We start from the raw sequence: 18,955 nt of genomic DNA on the forward strand, positions 1-18,955 counted from the left end.
CGTGTACATATTCATGTTTATTACTTCTAAATTTGGTCGATCGGTCAATTTTTCAAGTAGACAAGAGCACTCCTTTCATAATTGGAACCAAAAAACACCAGTTATGAGATCTGAAACTGGATGTGGTTCGAAATAAAGGTTTTCCAGCATATCTAAACAGTTCGAATCAGTTGTTTTCGAAACCCTTTCCAATCTGTGGTACCTAGAAGATCGATAACGTTTCAGAAAAGCATAACACCAGCTTAGGGTGAGGAACCATTGGCGTAAGGTCTGATACAGAGTCAGAAGGGGGCCCCGTGGAAACTCGACCGATAGCGAGCAAGATCCAGGCCCGATTTTCGCGGGGATGGTGGCGGTATTCAAAGGCGGTCAGTGCCGCATTGTCGGTATGATTTATGCTGATTAAGACTGTGGTAGCGGTCGCTATCGCCGACTTGTAAGTCATGAGCAGGTAGAGGGCGACTTGTGAGTTGCAAGGTGGCTGGCTGCGAGCGTCCGCGGTAACGGTGCGACAGTGTCGTGCTTGGTAATTTAGTGCACACCAAGGTTTCTGGCTGTATAACGCGTTTATACAGCGCGAGGCGGTCTCGATCTCGCTCGCGTCCCTCGTCGTTTCTCCCTCTTTCTGTCCCTATCCCGGCGTCAACCGTTTCCCGGGGTCCCTCCGTTTCTCTCGCTTCGGGAGACGACGCTATATCGTGCCCGTGGACACAGGCGCGGGCATAGGTAGAAGGTTAGTACCTATAGGTATAATATAGGGAGTGAAGCGAGGCCCTATTCAAAGCGGATGATTCAGTGGCCGCTGCCGCGCTCGGATAAGATCTCGTACCGCGCCGCCTCGTTCATCTTAACCGCGAGTCTGACCAACCTGTAACTACGTAACCCATCCGAGAACAGCCAATCCCTTTCCGTGTCTTCCTCTTGTTTCGAGAAATCACGCCGAACGCGAACGAGATCTCTCGCCGCGGATCCTCCCGTCACGAATTCGCCCCCGAACCGATCATCGGCCTTCCAGGTAGCTCGAGCAAGAGGATAGAAACTGTAGGCTGGCTCGGGGGAGGAACCGAGGTCCCATGGTATTTTGACTATCTCCACCGGTTACACCCGGGGGCCCTCAGAAAAATTCTATTTTCATAAGGGTTCCTTTTGCTTCCTGATTCCCGATTTGCATAGAACATCGTACGCCAGCGTCTATATCACCCGACCAGCAGATTGTAGATCGGCCAGGCCGCAATATATCACGTCGAAATCCAGAAAGGTTGCCCACTTCCATTCTACCCGTCGAGACGTACCCGAAATGCCCCCGGTGCCGGACGACGGCCGTGTTCTATCTGCCGAAAAAGACCAATTGTTCTTCTCTGGCTCCGGCCACGGTCGTGGAAATCGTTGGAAAAGGGAGGTTCGCGCGGGCGTGGGGCGGTTGAAACGAGAGGGAACACGTTGCGACGCGGAGACTAATCGGTGTCGCGGAGACCGGATTCCCGGGATTTTCGAACGAAGCCAGAAAAGTTGCCGCGGCGAGAGGAACATTTTTGGCAGCCGGCTCGCATATCGCGGCACGCGGATATCGTTGAATGGAGTAGCCGGACGGAGAACTAGTTCCCCCGGAACTTTCCTGATTTATGCGAGTTCATTATTATTTTCGCGCGACGGAATAATCACGCCCTTACTCTGCCTTCTGCTCTCGCGGCCGGCCCACGCGAGACTCGAAAACTACAAACCGGAGAGTACGTTGAATAATGGAGCCGATTTCTTTTTTCGCCGACTCCTCGTTTCGCCTCGATTATTAATGGGAGTTGCCGGGGCCGCTGACGCGCGCGGGGGCGGCTGAAAAGGACCGACGATCCCCATTCTACGCGGGGTGCAAAGATGGAAGAATCCTCGGATGTCGCACCCTCGCGGAAACATCGATTCTGGCATCGATTTGATAATCGTTCGATAACGACGAGGTCTGCGTAGCATCCTGGAGCACACGATATTCGAGGAACAAATTTTGCCACAAAAACCACCAGCGTATTTTCATAATGTATTCACGCCTCGGGTAGTTTTCAAGCCCCTCCCCCTCCCCCCCGTTCGCCGGCGGATTTTTGCATAACGTGTTTGCGCAGCGCATCGGGCCCCAGCGAATGATCGATGCGCCATTATTTCGCTCCACCTCTTATTCCCACTATTTCCCGAAATGCATAATATCGGGCGCAATTTGCGGGGCCTGAAATCTCTGGTCCCGCGCGAGGGGTGAGATTCGTCCGGTTATTGAACGTCTGCGGACGTCGCGGACCGATTTTCGAGGAGGGTTCTCGACCGAGAGTTCGGCGAGCCCTCGGTAATCATAGTTTCTTGCCGTTAAGCGTGATGGCGTCTTGGTCGTTGAAACCGGCTCTCCCCACCGTTCCCTGTCTCTTATACACTTGCGCTGGTGGGGGGCCCCCCGTCGGGGCCCGTCGAACTTCGAGTACCGAAGACCCACGCTTCGTCTCCGACCCCCCCCCCCACCATCCCCGGCGGTTCATTCCGGGTATCGTGGTGGTTTCGTAATCCGTATTGCAAATTATCGGATCGATTCTCTGTTGCTACCATCCTCCCGATTTCGCGATCAGGATCATTTTTCCTCGCTATTATTATTAACAGCGATGCACCGAGTCTTATGAATAATGCCGGTCGATTGGGCAAACATTTTTGCCCGGACTTCGCGGAAGACTCCGGGTCTCTCGGTTTCGCCGACGTCGTTCGAGGGGGATGGCCGAGCCCGGAGATCGGCGAAGTTGATTCGCGGAGGTACCGGTCACGGGGCTCGTCGTCGTCGGGAGCAAAAAGAAGGGCTCACGCTCTAGCGACGTATCGTGCGCGCGAAATGCCCCGACACGATATAATTGATGAGACGAGGAATCGTCGATTTGCATTCGCCGATTCGTCGTTGAAAGCCGCGCAGCCGGAACGAGCAAAAAAAGAAACGGCAAATCACGGTCGTCCCGGCTTGCAAATTATCGAATCATCTAGCCCCGTACTTGTTAACCGGTACAAGTTAAGTCATTACTGCGGAATGCAGTCGCGCAGGGGCATGCATTATACATTTATGCCTCTCTACCCTGTTATAAGTCTACGACGCGCTACCGAGGAACTAGCCGCCGTGCCCTCTGCTGTCCCCCCTCGATGATCTATCGATATATTGTAACCTTTTGAAAATTATGGGTTCCCTCGGGTTTACGCAATACGTTCGGCGCGGCTATTCCGTTGATCCTCGTTCCAAAATATTTTCACGTTTTCCCTCTCGGTGGTATCTCAAAACTATATTAAAAATTTTGCTCGCGACGATCTGCGAGAAACGTTATTCACGAACGAAGCATACGAGTGATTTATTATTAGATCGCTGAATGTGTTCGACTCTCTCTCGCGAGGCAACAAAGAGTTTCATTTGCTGACGCGTGATATCTTACTTTAAAGGTTAGGCTCTATGAATTACTGCCAGTCGTATTCACAATTTATATTTAACAAATGCGGTTTCGTTCACTTTCGCCATAACTCACGGCCTGGCAAGGAAAATGAACGAACGCTCGCTCCGCCCACTCTGCTCGCCATTTTTTGGCGGGAAGAATCTCAAATAATAGGATCTTGCCGATACAAACTGTGGTTATCAAATACCTTCGCGACAGATTCCAAACGCAGCCCCTCGTCTCCCTACCCAGGCAATTACAAGCGCGGATAACTGTCTCGAAGTCTATTACGCTAAACGGAATTTATCTGCATAGTTTTAGCATTAGCGCGGCAACACGAACATTTCGGAAGGCATGAATCTCGCGCAGGTCACGTGAACGGATCGCGTCCTTCGTGCCCCGGAGGGTTTTAAGGTTAGGACTCGAAATGGGTAAAAAACTCACTGGACAACCTAATAATTTCGCTCGGACATCGAGCATAGAGGCCTTAATAAGAAACCACGAATCACGTAGGGATGGCCTGGCAGTGGTCGTCAGTCATCCACGGACAGTCGTCAGCTGGGTTTCTTGCGATCGGGGCTGGAAGGATGTACCTACGAGCAATCGATGCTGGAAGCCTTCGGTCCAAAAAACTGGCATCAGGGATTTTCTCCTTCCATCGGGACGGGGAACGGGTAATCATCCCGGGAACGAAACGGACACACGAAAACGCGGAGAAAAACGTAGCGTGCTGGCGAGCCTCTCTCGACGTCCTTTGTGAAGCAGAAAGTGTACGCGCGTGCACCGGCCTCTCCTCTCCCTCTCTCATCTCGGTTCTCTGTTCCGAGGTCTGTGCCCATAGAGTTGGAAATAAGGCGGCAATAAAGCATATGTAAAATATATTCTGGAATTCCTTTTAGGACGCAGATATATGGGTGGTTGGTGGGTCGGTTGCCCGCTGGTAACCGCGTCCCCCATGCACGTCCGATGGGGGATATACACGCGCCTCCTCCTTCGTATGCGTGTACCGACCGCGTGAGTTTATAGATGCGAGGCGATGTAAGTAAGACAGACGATCCGTTTCGTTAGAGGGTGTCGCGGGGTTACCCACCTGTATCAAACTCCGCCACCTTCCTCCCTGAGCCTCGGCTCTTCCCCCAAGGCCCCCATACTTTTTCGTCTTTTCGCTCGTCTTCTGCGCGTGGTTCTTTCTTGTTTTTCGACGGCCACTTATACCCGCCGCGTATTTGCATCGGCTACGGGGACCTCGGGATATATGACGTACAGGCTGACTCGCCGAAACACGCGGACAAGGACGAATGGCCACCCCTGCGCGACCTACGCACATGTCGACCGATGGGAACCCGCGTTTTCGATTTCAATTAGCGGCCATTTTCTTTGGGAGAAAGTTTTCGGGAAGACTTTCTCCTCGCGGCATCCTGGAAAGGCTACCTGAGGAGCTTTTCGTGGAAACGGTCCTCGAGTTCGAAGGGAAAGCGTGTGCAAGGGTGGATTCGTTCGGGGGCGAAGGGCAAAACGCGTGAGAGAGAGAGAGGGAGAGTGTCTGAAAGTGAGTCAGAGAGTAGGAGGTGGAAATCTTCGACGGACGAGAAGAACAAGAAGGAAGGAGACCGTGGTGGCGTCGACTGCTCGGGGGAGAAAGAAGGAGCAAGATATATGGAGCCGCGAGGTGTCGCCTTACAACCGGCTCGGTTCGCTTACCTACGAAGCCTCTTTTGCATGCCATCTCCTCCACCATCTTGGCTCGCGTTGCTCCTTTTGCGCTCCGTTCCTTGGAACGTCCTCCTTCCTCGTCCCTTTGGTTCGCTGGTTCGTCGGTCGGCTCGTTCGCTCGTCTCGCTCGCACGGCCGCGATGCACCGTTGCGTTCGGTCTTTGCATAATTATTACAGTTACCGCGAGTAGCAGCTGGCTCGTTGTAGAAGAGCCACCTTGTCTCTTGCTGCTGCCTGCCAGGTAGATGTTGTCGTCCTCGGGCTGACCGCGGGACAACGCGACGCGACGTCCGCCGTGGAACGAGCTCTCCTTCGACTCGCGTGTACGCGTTAATTAAATTTCTGGACGGTACACGCGATCGCGTCGTCGCAATTCCTTTCGGCCACCAGCTATCGACAGCTTGCGAATATTTTTAATATCGACGCCGAACGACGTCGTGTCGGACGCCTAACGGCCGCCGGGTCGAGTCTATTCAGCTTCTTTCCAGAAGAAGACGTCTTCGTCGCATATGAAACCTCGTATCGATAGCTTTGCTGAGTTCAGAGAAAAATGGCCAATCTTTCACATCGAAAATCGACCAACAGGGTGCGTCTTGTATAACAAGAATAGTCTTGGCAAAATACGTGTTTATAAATCGTTTTGTACTATGTAGCGCGTCCTCCAGTCTTCGGTGCACGTTGTCTTGACGAGTGGTCTTCGTCAGAGTCTTTGAACCCTTCCAAAATGGATGCCCAATCTGATTTAACTCCGGGTTTATTTGCTCCATGAATTTAAGATCTGTCCGAGAGCTGCAGAAGCGTCTCGTAATTCACTTATATTTAACCCTCTAATGCAAAGTGTGCCTAATCGGGGACCCGATACGCGCAACCTTATTTAGTTCAGCCTGGCAATTTTATGGGATTCTAGTAGCCATTAAATAGAGTATTGTACAAAAGAAGGAAATTTATTCAGACGCGTCTTAATAACAGCAATCCAGGTGTGTTTCAATCGACTTTTTTACACCTAATCGTAGCAAAATAAAAGAGTTCACCAATGACTTAATACACCATTTGCTTCACTTTCTCGTTAAAACCGACAAGCCTCGTATGCAACAGGGCTCGAGGCTCCGTGTCGCGACTTTGAAGCGACAGAGTTCTCATTTTGTTCAATTTACTAGTGCAACTTAAATACCAGGTCTTTGACAGATAATGTCTTTGAAGTAGCAATTACCGGTGCGTTTATCCTATATTATACTGTTTTTTATCGTCACCTAACAGCTGCACTTAGGAGTTCAACGACACGCAAATATAGGTTATCGATGGTCGTTAGAGATCGCGTGCGTGCGATTAGATTAATTAACCGAGTTAACGATCGATCAGTCCGTTGTTCCAAATTTGAAAAACCCAGAAGACTAGAAGGATACAACGAAACAAAGTTGAATCGAAGCTCGATGGCACGGTAATTGGTAGATTTATCGAGAGGTCGGTCGGTCACGAAATTCCAGGCGGATCGAAAGGGATAAAACGATTGGTTTGTTGGCGATTCCGGGCAAGTTCTTGCGTCTTGTTCGTAGGAGACGCTTAAAGGCGAGCTTCGAAGCGCGGGTTGGCCGTTTCCACCTCGCGTGCCTCGACCTTTAGGATATCATTCAACGCGACGCAGCAAATAATGCTGTACATTTAAATGAGCCGCCTCCCATCCTGCACGAATATCGTACCACGGAATAGTTAGCCGACTACTGATCGATGCACGAGGACGTGAGTTACGGCCGACCTTCGCGCGATTTCGTCAACGTTCCCGTCGCGTATTCGGCCGGACTACTAATCGTTTCACCGAGCTAATCGTTCCGATGCCCATTACGGCTCGTTGCCGTTCGATCAGCGGAGGCATGAAAAACGCGTCCTCGAGCGGCGGAGTTTATTTAATACCCGATCACGGCCCGGTCGTTTCCGAAGAAAGAACACGGGACACGACGATGACAAAAAAGGAGGCAGACGCAACACTGTATCACGGCGGGATTATAAACGGCCCCGTGTATTATTATACCGTGCGGGCAGCGTAATTTTCAGAAGTATGCAGGAAACATGGCGGGCACCGCCGGTCGTCCCCGCGCCGAGATCGCTCTCATTTTCCTCCGCCGATCCATCTTGGACGCGGCGTGTACGCGTCCACGCCCATCGTTTTCAGCGAGTTATTATATCGATGCGGTTACAGATATCGGCGCACGGGGGATGCACGGATACTGTATTATGCAGAAACGGACGGAACAAGCCCGTGTAATCACCGGGACAAGCAATAGTGCTCGGTATTAAGGGAGTCTAGCGCGGGGTAAACTCCTTCGTTCTTGTCCGTGTATGGCGGTGTTCCGCGCGTGGGAGCAAAGTCGCCACCTTGCCCGCGGCGCGGCAGTCACGCTTATTCAAAAGTGGCTGCACGTAAAGCCGATATCTTATTCTCGAATGCTCCATTCGTTCTTCTTATGGTATATCCTGCTGGCTGCCGGCGACATTCTTGTCCGCGTCGCGTAACTTCTCCCGCTTCGCTCTTTTCGTATCCTACGCGCCCGTTTCGCCCGATCGCGATTGCACCGCGTAACGACGAGTTTACCTCGATAGGCCAGAAGAACGTTAGCCTCGAACCTTTCCGCCTGGAATAACGAGATCCCCACCTCCCCCCGCCCCCTCTTTTGTCCGTGGGAGCCGCGCTGAAACGTACCCCGAGCGTATTGCTCGCGTTTCGATATCCGCTTAGCGATTCCTCACCGTTTATCCGGTGCCCCGCGCTCGGTTTCGTGTCTGCCCCGATCGCGACGATTTCCTGTTCCACTCCCACGCGAACGAACCGCTCCACTCGTTCGCCGCTTAATCGACTTCCGACAGATACCTGGAAAATTGCTTTCGACGGCCTCGATGCTCGTCGATTAAAATATTCCAATATTATTCTCACCGTTCTGATCTTTGTTACGAATAGTTCTACGTCTATGCAAGGAAAATGGTAATTCTTGGGGAGAAAAAAGCTTAAAGCCCCCCCCCCCCCTTGCAGGAGGCTTTTGCCTTATGTAAAATAAGCTTTGAATATTGAGAGCTGAAGGAAAGCTCGGGAGGGAAAATTGATCGACCGATTTTAGCGTTCTTCACCGCCAGCAATAAGGAATAATTATAGGTGCGTGGCTGATGCGAAGGAAGCCATATGGGCAACGTATTTACATAAACGTTCGACCCATAAATAGCCATGGAATGATAATTGTCATTCGGGAACGTCTGGTCTAGCATAAGTGGTGGAAAACCGAAGCAATTGCCGGAATACCGGTACGAGCAAGGCTTAGATCCTTATGTCGCGCAAGTTGTTCATCCTGTATATGTAAATTTAAGTGAGGCTGATCTTCTCGACCGTTGTTTAAGCGAATATCATCAAAATAATAACGAGAGTTAACGACACGTTTGTTTGGAAAATAGCTTGGAGGGTTTTATTCAGCGGAACAAAGCCGTTCGAATTATCACACACATTGCTGTCTGCATTTTAAAGACTTTGGGTACTCTACTGCTGTTCACGGACGTAATGGCTATAGTTATTGATCTGATACCGCTGACATTGCTCGAAACATCGACCAAGCACGCATTTCTGTCGTGGATAGGTCGCAAAGTACCGCCATTTTGGAGTAAATTGCCCATCTATTACGCCTTGTTTGAGAAAATACTGTTCGCCCATTCCCTGTCAAATCTGACACACGTTTGTCTGCCAAATCCAAAATACCAGCCTGGATAAACTAATCGAGAAAACGATAATTCACCGTTTCCTGTATTTTCCAAAGAAACAAACATTCTCGTTTATCTGCGTTTCGAGCTTAAATTTGTATATACATTGATTTTTTATTGAAATCAGAATCGTGTCCACGTCGACGGCCATTAGCCAGCATTACCTTTTAAGAAAGTCGGGAGCTAATTCATTTTTAAGAGACGCGACACGTTTGGACAGTCTTTCGGGTTCGTCGCCCACCATCCTGCTTTGACATAGCCCCTCGAGGAATTAAGTGCCCATTCATTCTTGGGAGGTGTGACACTCGCTGTGCTAATACAACGTTACTTTGGGTTAGAAGGTTCGAAGTATCACCCCACTGTCGAATGGAATACGTAATGAGTAAGTAGAAATGCGTTCTGACACGCGAAGAGGAGCCGTCGTCCATCTTTCCGCGACTCGACGCAATCTATTTCTGAATTTCAAATCACTTCTCGCGTTTCGAGGAAGCGTGTACAACGTATAAAATTGTCTTTATCCCTAAACGGAGCCCACGAAATCATACCGGTCGCCGTCTCCGTACGCCTCCTCCCACCCCTTTGGGGCCCGCCACCCCCTCGATTCAGGATTCAGGCTTCCGGGAAACAAAGAACCGTGCAAATCGTTCGAATTCGAAATCATAGATGGTCGCCGCGTACCAGTCGAACGGGGAATTGCTCCTTATTTCCGTGCATCCCCCTCGGTTTATTCACGTTACAAGGGTTCGCCGCGCGCGCGTGTATTTATGGCCGTCGAGGCTTCCGTCGTCACACCCTGAAAGCGATTCCCTCCGAAAGAGAGATAACAACGTCGCGGCCGGTGTTCGTTAGCCTCCGTCGTACATAACTTATTAATTACAGTTGACTAATGCCCTCCAGCTGTGGCGCGGCGTACGCTTTTGCCTCCCGTCCTTTCCTTCCGTCGACTTTCTCCCGGCAGCCCTTAACGGCGGAAAAGAGATCGACGGGAATAGGACGCGGCGGTGGAACGAAGAAACCCGAAGGTCGGGAAAGACGGCCGCCTGGGAGGGAGGAAAAGAAAAGAGACGGGACCGAAGAAGAAGAGGAAGGTGGGACAGAAGAGAGTACAGCGCGAGGGACGCCAGGCAGTAACTCACGCCCCCGAGAGGATTACCTACCTTGGCAAGCCTGGAGGAGGGTGTATCCCACGTTGAGCTACGATCTTGCTGCGTAGCTACGCGTTTCTCATACCGAGTGTCCCCGGGACTCCCGTGCCTCGCAAACAGAGTTCGCCTCGCGACCCTGAGCCCCCGCGAGCCGTTCGCGTTTTCGGAGGTGCTGCGAGGAAGTCCGAGAACTTACGACACGCGAACAGGACCCAGCCTCTCGTGTTTCGAGGCTGGACGCACCTAGAGGCCTTCTAATTGCGTTCGCGATTTATGCGGCCGACTGCGCTCTCCTTCCGGTGAAGAATTTCTCGATGCAGCAAGTTAGGCGCAGACGAGGTATACGGGTAGAGCTCACGGACACGTACAGAAAAGTATTGAACAACATTTCCGTAAAGCGTCGAACAGAGTTATTAAAAAGAAACTTTTAAGAAAAATCGACAGGGGGTAGGTGCCAAAATTGAAAAGTTTCAAATTGTTCTGAAAAAATTATTTTCAGTTGCAAGGGTCAATCACAATTATTTTTGGTCAATAGACATACCCCCAAAATCCTACGCACTTTCGAGAAAAAAAATTCTTTACCGAAAGTACAATGTCTGACCATGACTGTCTGTTACCCTGAAATTTCACGCGTATGTTTAACCCCATAACGTTCATGCTCGAGTCTGTCTGTTTTGAAAAACAATATTTGTTTAATCCAACGGTTTAAGGGATGAAAATATTTGGTTTCCTTCAAATTATACGTTAGATACAACATTATAATTAACAAAAACCGTATTTTTAGAAACAAATCCAATAGAGAAAACTAATCATTGTTGGTTAACCCGAAAAATATGAGCGTTAAGGGATTAAGACGTCATAACTGCTGAACGGATTGGTGGATTTTAATATTTAAAAAAGCAAACAACGCGTATTTTTGTGTAGAATATGTAGAAATTCCAAAAATATTCGAAAAGTTGTCCCATAAAGCAGATAGTGAAGCTCTAGAGCCCAGAAAAATGCTTCGAAAAAATACATTGGATGCAAGGTCTACTCGTACACCTTGTGTGTGATTTAGGGACACCAGTCGATAAATTAAATAAGCCCCGCAGACGGGGGCAGCGTGTTTGGACGTGGGGAGATAAGAACCCAGGGTCTTAGACGGCGAATAATTCATACGGTTGTAATTGTGTTTTATGTTTCGTCTAAAATACGATTATCATCTCGGTGAATTAATATTCGTAAAATTAGATAAACGTAAATGCTAAACGGGGACCCTAACGAACCGCGGGGGAACGTTTCTCGATTCAGAGCCGCCGTGGATGGCGAATTAGCATACCGTTTCCGTATCCTCGCAACTCCACGATTGTAACTCTTCGTCTTCCCGATACGTCGATGGACGTGATTCAGAAACGGCAAAGCAAACACGGGTAATTGGTGTTGCATCACCGTTGGTAGCGGGTGGAAGCTAAATTGCCCGCGTTTAAATTGACCCCGGGGCCGGTCGAATCAACGAAACAAGAAACACTGGGGTTAAGGATTGATGCGGCCATCGGTAATCGTCTTGGAATCTAAAAGCCTAGCACGCGCCGGGGGTTGCAACGCCGCGAGCCTACGTTGGTCCTCGATGCTTTCGAGCAATTCACTTACTTTGATTTGATTGGCTTCGCGTATGATCCGGTTTTGGCGTGCTCGCGCGATCTCCGGGCAACAGACAGACGGGGGCGACCCGAAGGGAGGCTTTGGCATCGTGTTTTGCGAACCGCGGAGGAGAGTTATACCGGCAAATCCCCGGCAGCAATCAACGTATTGGCTGTTCTTATTAGAGTTGGCAACAGCCGAAGTCTCTCCCCTTTCCGACCTCTGTTTATGGTCGGATACGTCGATGCTCCGGCAGTTCCTTCCATTTCGTAGGATCCCTCCTGATTCGGGGCTTCCTAAACGAGCCGTGAGGGTATCCGGTTAACCCCGCGAAGTTTTCCACGCTCGTTCTAGCCCGAGTTCGCGCTTTAATCCACGGCTCGCCTATAGCGACGTTCCCTATTTTCTTCGAGACGTACGGCTTCCAACGCACCACCCCCTCTCGAATCGAAAGATACTTTCGGTAAATTGGCACGAGGTCGATACCTTCTGCCTCCGTCCATTATCATTCAAACTTCGAACGTTCCACCCTCGTCTCGATCCAGCCTTGGCAGTTCGATCGCCGCGGTTACGAAACTATATCTTGTAATCTCCTTTTTCGAATTCCTCAGTTTTAAGATTGTTCTCGCGAAACGCCATAGGTCATCGAGCGGAACGGTTGGAAATTCTTATTTTTTCCCCGAGAGATACGGTTGGAAATATTTTCACTCGATTCAAGCGTTTCCCTTCGCCTCCCTCCGCCCCTAACTCCGACTGCCACCCGGCGAGATCGTCTTTCTCGTTCCCCGGATGAAACACGTTTCACGGTCTCAGCATAAAATTTATCCACCCCCTTGGTTAAACAGCCACGCACGCCTCTTCTTACTTTCCCGGGAGCGTGGCAGCCTCTCGGAATTCTCCCCCTAACTTCGTTTCGCTCACGATCTCCCACGGGGCGCGCGTAACCCGGGGGTGAGAGGCTACGATGGCTGACCGAATCCCGGGGAAAAGGAATGACGAACGGAGGAGGATTCGACGGCAGACATCTAGAATTCGGAAAGAACTCGCGAGATGAATACCGCGACGAACCCCGGGATTCCTAACTCTTTTCCTCCTTTCTTCGTCCACCTACCCTGGAGAATAGAGTGTATCGATCGCGAGCTACGACCCTACGTCGAAGGTATTTCGTTTTTTACGAAGCTGCATCCCCGCTATTTCTCGAGCCTACTATGTTTCAATTAATAAATTACGTAAACGGTATGTCTTGTGTAAATTTGTATAAGACAAGGAACATCGGATATTTTTAGGCTGGAAGGAAGAGGGACGGGGGAGACCGATAGAAAATTAAAGAAGCCTCGAGTCGAGAGCGGATGGGGGGTGGAAACGTAACAGCGGACACGTAACAGGGGTGGCTGTCGCATTTTCTACTTTGCGGAGACGTACGAGGTCGGCTTAATTGGCTGAAGCCCCGGTTTTATTTATAAGTTCGAGTCTATCGGGCCTGAGAAAAGCCTGAGAGGGTGGGATGCGCCGATATAACGCCCGGGGGTGGAAAGGAGGACCGGTACGACGGGGTCCGCGTGACAAATAACCCTTATAAACGGTGCACCATAACTCCGCGAGGCCGCGTGACAACCGGGAATGAAAATCATGGGGATGTTGTGCAACGACGAAGGGCGTGGATGGGGACGAGAGCGCGAGAAGAGGCGGCGGTGGGGGGGTGGGACGGGAGCGAGCCACTTGATTACGTTGCGATAATATACATGACGCCGATATGAACTCTCCGGTTTCGCCGTGTTGTTGCATCGTACGCGCGATATTGTGTAATGGCCAACTGGAAACGGTCCAGTGTGCGGCGGCACGACCACCGCCGGGTGACTTTGGTCGCGCGCGTTTCGTCGATAATAGATCGCCGCGGATACGATTGTAAATATGACGCGTTTATTGCACGCCGTTTCGATTCGCGCACGGCCGTGAAAGCGCGCGCCGCCGCGCCGGCCCGATACCGAGACACCGACGTCCAACGTTTTGCAACAGAGCGGTGCAACGCTCGCAACTCTGTTCCGCGCCGTGATTTCTATCGAAATTGTCCCCGGGAAATTTGTCCCGTTCGACAGGGACCCTGTCGACGGGGCCGATCGAAAAAATGGCCAAAAAACCACCGACAGCGATCCAGTACCTTTTATCCCGGGGGCTATCGAAGCCCTGAAATTTTTTAACTGCTATCGTGGTAACGCCACATACAGGTACATCGAACTTGGTATCGCGAGATCGATGGTCTCTCTTTTTTTATGAAACTTTGGAAGCTTCCGTAGGAATTATTTTCACATGAAAATTAGACGCGATCTAGAATTTCGCCCCCCTTGTTGGGGCTACCCGGTATCGGCGCGTCACTTACCTTCGGCGTAGGCCATCCCGGGACGCTCGGATTAATTATTCATAACAATTAAACCCTTCGAGTGAAATTAATTTCTCGGTTTATCGCGTAATAACCGGGCGCGTGGCGTTTAACCGAAATTAATTGTTCCGAGCGAGCGAGTCCGCGGTGGTCCCGGCGCCGGAAAAACCAAAAGGGGTCGCGTCGACCGGCAGAAATCGTATTACGGCCGTTTATATAGTTCGATATAAACCGTATGCGAGCGAACCGTGGTGCGAAAGGCAGAGGCGGACTGCTTACGGTCGTCGTGCAGGGGTTGCTCCGGCCTCCGGTGCTCCGGTGCTACGGCAGAAGTGAAACGGGAGGGTTTTTACGAGGCAGTAACGGCCGATAAGGTGAGCTTGCGCCCCCACAGACGGGTTTATTCCGGTACTGTACCCAAGTGGCTGTTCGACAGTACCTATCCCGCTGTCCTACACTCTCTTACTTTCTCTCGGTGGCTCGCCAGCGACTCCGACGCTCTATCTGAAACCGTTTACGCGCCTCTTCTCCGCTTTCTTCTCGCTTTTTCCTCGACGCCCACCTAAGAGCACGATGCTCGGTGGCGTTATCGCGAGCGTTACGGGGATTTCGGAGTTCTCCGCCACGGAACCGTGAACGACGCCATTCGCAATTGGATGGCCCCCCGTTCGTTGGGAGCAGATGGGATTACGAGATCACGGTTCGTTCGACATTGTGTCGCGCGTGGATGTCTACTCGAGTGTACCGAATTAGGTAATAAGCCAAGTGGTAGGGGTTGTGGACCGCTCTCCAGCGAATTTTGTCTCTTTAAGACGGGGTCGTATCCATGAATTAAAACAAAGAAAAATATTTACGCTACACTTTTGTTCAGTTCCGCATTACGACTTCCGAGGAAACTGTAGAACGCATAAAATTATCGTAGAATGCCCCGACGATGCCAAAATAAACTTCCTGGGTACCGGAAACTGCTGGTTCCAAACATTCTACCGCCAACGTTCGTTTCTAACAATGTGTCTTCGCTGTTGAGCAACCGATCGAAGAGGTACACCGTGATCGCCAACTTTTATTTTCAAATTTTATTCTATTAACAAAATACCAGCTGAATCGCGAACGTTGTTCGCCGTTGATAAGCCGCGTGTCCGCTCGTGAGTTTTTCGAGAACGGGACCCTTAGCGTTGGAATCGGTTTGTTATTCTATGTACCGATCGCGGGAAGTAAAACTCTCGAGCGGACAGGAGGCGTTGGTGTACGCCGGAAGACCGGGTACCCCGATAGTCGGTGCCCGTGGAATCGGGGGGCCGGAATCGAAACGAGCCCGAAAGACACGCGATCGAGCTCGTTTGAACGTTTGGTGCTTTTGTTGGTTGCAGGAGCGAACGGAATGCGCAGGCGCGGCCGACAGACCTACACGCGCTACCAGACGCTGGAGCTGGAGAAGGAATTCCACACGAACCACTACCTCACCAGGCGGAGGCGGATCGAGATGGCACACTCGCTCTGCCTGACGGAACGGCAGATCAAGATCTGGTTCCAGAATCGGCGGATGAAGCTGAAGAAGGAGATACAGGCGATCAAGGAGCTGAACGAGCAAGAGAAGCAGGCGCAGGCGCAGAAGGCAGCGGCAGCAGCGGCCGCGGCTGCGCATCAGCAGCAAGCGGCCGGTGGGGGACCAGAGGGGGCCAACTAGGGGTACGCCCTGCACCGGAGCCCCCCTGACCATCCCACCACCAATCCACACCACCCTCTGCTAGCACCACAATGTACACAGCTATATTAAAGGTGAGTGACTTCGATACCGATGTTTCTATTATCCATCATTTCTTTTTTTTTGTTTTTTTTCTACCGATCCCTTCGTCTCTCTCGTTCGATGTTCCTCCTTTGGGACCGTTTAACCTGTTCGACGGCCAATTTCGGCCCGGGCGTTCCATAAGTAACGCCGTCCTCGCGGCCGGCTCGAACACGTTAAACAACGGAACATATCGTGTTTATTAATCAAGACCGTGTCGACCATTATTCTCGAACACTCGTGTTCTTTATCCAGAGTACCCGACGATGGAGGAAGAGATCGTCGGCTCGCGGAATACTCTGTATTAAAAATGCAAAGTAGATTCTTCCTCAGCCTTGTTGAAAGTTTAAATCTCGAACGAAGACTGCGACGTCTCTTCCGCAGCCATTGTTTTCTACCTCGTAGACTGATATATTGCACCCACTCTTCATCTCCGGTGACACTGATTCTGTACCAACCGATTAATTTCTCTTTCTCTTGGCGCGGTGCAAATGTTCGTTGGATACCGGCATTGATAATTCCCTGTGGAATCCATTTTACGGGGCTTTGGTCGCTGTCCAAATTTCTTATAAATGACGATCTATCGTACTAATTCCACGATCTCTGCTTCGAAGACTTCGTTTGTCGTTTAATGATGTATTTAATATTTCAATTTCGATATAAAATATTTCTTAAACACTTCGCAACGCTGCTCGGAAGAATGTCCGGACCCCTTAGCGAACTACATACACCACGAAACAGCGCGCAGGTGTATTGTGCCGCACCAAGTGTGTTATTATTACGTTTTCTTTTTCTGTCACGTAGCAAAAGTGATACAGACAAAACGTTGATTATACGGTTGCAGGGTACTTTTCTACCGCAATGTGCGGTGCGGTTGGAAACAGAATATACAAATCGACAATCATCTCAATTGCTTGCTATTATGGGCCCCTTATAACGCGGGCCACGGTATAACCAGCTCGTAAAATCGGTTAAGCGTTAAAGCAAACATGTTTCGGCTGCCGAGACAAACGAATTGACACCCACACGAAAAGTATGCATATGCGTACATATTATTCCAAATTTTTCAGCGTTTTATTTAGTAGCCTTTCATCCCACAATTATATTAACGCGTTTAAACACGAAGTGTAGTGTTCTAGAGTTAATGTACAGACCTGAGTCGGTGAAAAAAGATCTGATAAACTTGTGGCTATTCGACCCTGTTTCCATGTTAGTCGTTTTTGTGTTCTAGCAACGCATAACTGCTTCTCTGCATGCAAAGTGCTCGAAATGGCCACCTTCGGTCCGAATGCAAGACTGCAGTCGTCGTGTCATACAATTGCTCAATCCTTCAACAATCCTAGATGTTTATTTGACTCGTTGGCAGCCTCGTATGCATTTCAACACTAGCAGTGTCTGTTGAATAAACAATTCTTTTCGAGTTTCCCCAGAAATGAAAACTGGATAGCCCAGTAGCGATCCTGCACTTCTACAAATGTAATGCAATTTTCTTTGATGCTCTCATAATAAACTCTTTGAAAATTGAGGCTGTAGTCATTTTCTGATCGACTCAAACTCTTTGCAATTCGAAATCGAAGCAGCGATCGTAGGAAGTCCGAAGTTGGGTGGAGGGCCTTCGTAACCTAAATTCGAAGGGGTTGAAACGACCCCGAAAACGTAATGGATTTTCCCTGGGCGTTGAGCAACCCGTTCCCCCCCGCCGCTGTGAGCTCGCATTACGCCTTGATATATCATCGGCGGAAAGTTACGGGATCCTGAAGAAAATGTCGGGACTAAAGAGTGTTACAAATGGCGGGCGTGTGGCTTTTAGCCGTTCCCCGGCCTTTAAAATTAAGTTTAGCCGGTACACTTAATGAGGATAAACCACCTGCGAGCGTGCGCCTTCATAATTCCCTAAGTTATTCTGTTTGCGTGCATTTAACTCGAGCCCGTTGAACCTTCTTGCATCTCAAGGGGTTGCCGCGGCAACGGCCGACCTCTGAAATGTTGCTCCATCGTGATTTTAATATTTTCGCCTACCGCGGATATCGCGGACGTTAACGAAACGCCCTCCAATTTTCTCGTCTCGATCGTTAAAGAGCACCGTAGACGCCTCGACCGTAGTCCACCGAGCGTTTAAACTGCCCTGTGCACGTTCAATGCGCTCGCTGTTAATTCACCAGGACGACGGTCGTCCGAGGAAAAGTTTATTTAAACCTGTTTTTCCAAATCTATGAGCTACAGACACGCTCGAAACTATTGGGTACGTATATTACGTATTCTTAGCGAACCACTCCTTGGTTTTCTTTGGAGCATGACAAGAAGCATTGTCTCGTTGAAAACCATAGTCCTCATACTCCGGTTCGAACGAGTTATGTATTGATGACTTCAAAGCTTCTTGCAACACGCTTGTATGCGTTTCCGTATTCGTTCGACCATAACATATAAACATTTCTACGACCATGATGCCGCCATGCGGCTCGAAGTCATGACACTTGCACCGCCATATTTCTCTGTGGGGCATGATACAGTCGGAATAATACGCTTCCTCGATCCAAAGTCTCGTACGTTTTGAAAACAAAATTCATTTTTTTACCGGCCAACTTTCGGTGGCGTGAAAAAAGTGAAAACGCCGCAGGACGATTTCAAAGGGGGTGGACTGGTAGTGGAAAGTAGAAAGTAGAAAGTTTTTGGTCAGGTAGGGAAAAAAACGTGGGCGCCAATTTCTATATCTGGCGGGGTAGGTTCGGTATAATTTGTATTTTAGTCCAGGGTGCGGCCATTCGTTCCCAAGAAACGAACGACCCTTCGAATTGCTCGGCTGTAAAAAAAAAAAAAGGTCTCAGGTTTTTCGTGCGCTTTCACGAAAGTGCCGGGTCCAAGGCTTTTATGACTCCTTCCGTGTTTTTCGAGAGAAAAGGATTCCCGGGAAATGTTCGCGGATGCTTTGTGTCGAGTCTACGAGCAGGCGACGCGCTGCTTTCGCTTCGACTCGTTATTTCCGTCCCCTCGCGTCGTCCAGCGACTCTCTTCCTCCGGCCCTCGTGTTTACTTCCTCGCCGGTCGAGATTGCTTTCTGTCCAGAATAAAAATTTCGCGAAAGAAAACGCGGATCTAGATTCGAAAAGCGCGAGTTCCTTCGAAGTTCCAACCCTTTCGTGACTCCCA

General features: G+C 50.1%; 1 protein-coding gene across 2 annotated transcripts in view; it reads left to right on the top strand.

Annotated features, from left to right (window-relative positions):
• The window catches only part of LOC122395934 (homeotic protein ultrabithorax-like), a 106,801-nt gene extending 91,073 nt beyond the window's left edge, over window positions 1-15,728 (top strand). For both annotated transcript variants that reach the window (XM_043393877.1, XM_043393878.1), the window contains one exon: window positions 15,393-15,728. In XM_043393877.1, the coding sequence (XP_043249812.1) occupies window positions 15,393-15,709 (317 nt within the window). In that variant the 3' untranslated portion in view covers window positions 15,710-15,728. The remainder of the gene's footprint in view (window positions 1-15,392) is intronic.
• The last annotated feature ends 3,227 nt before the right edge of the window (window positions 15,729-18,955 follow it).

Source organism: Colletes gigas, unplaced genomic scaffold (genome assembly GCF_013123115.1).
Source record: "Colletes gigas isolate AHSC1104 unplaced genomic scaffold, ASM1312311v1 Colletes_gigas_Sc00006, whole genome shotgun sequence".
Classification (NCBI taxonomy): Eukaryota; Metazoa; Arthropoda; class Insecta; order Hymenoptera; family Colletidae; genus Colletes; species Colletes gigas.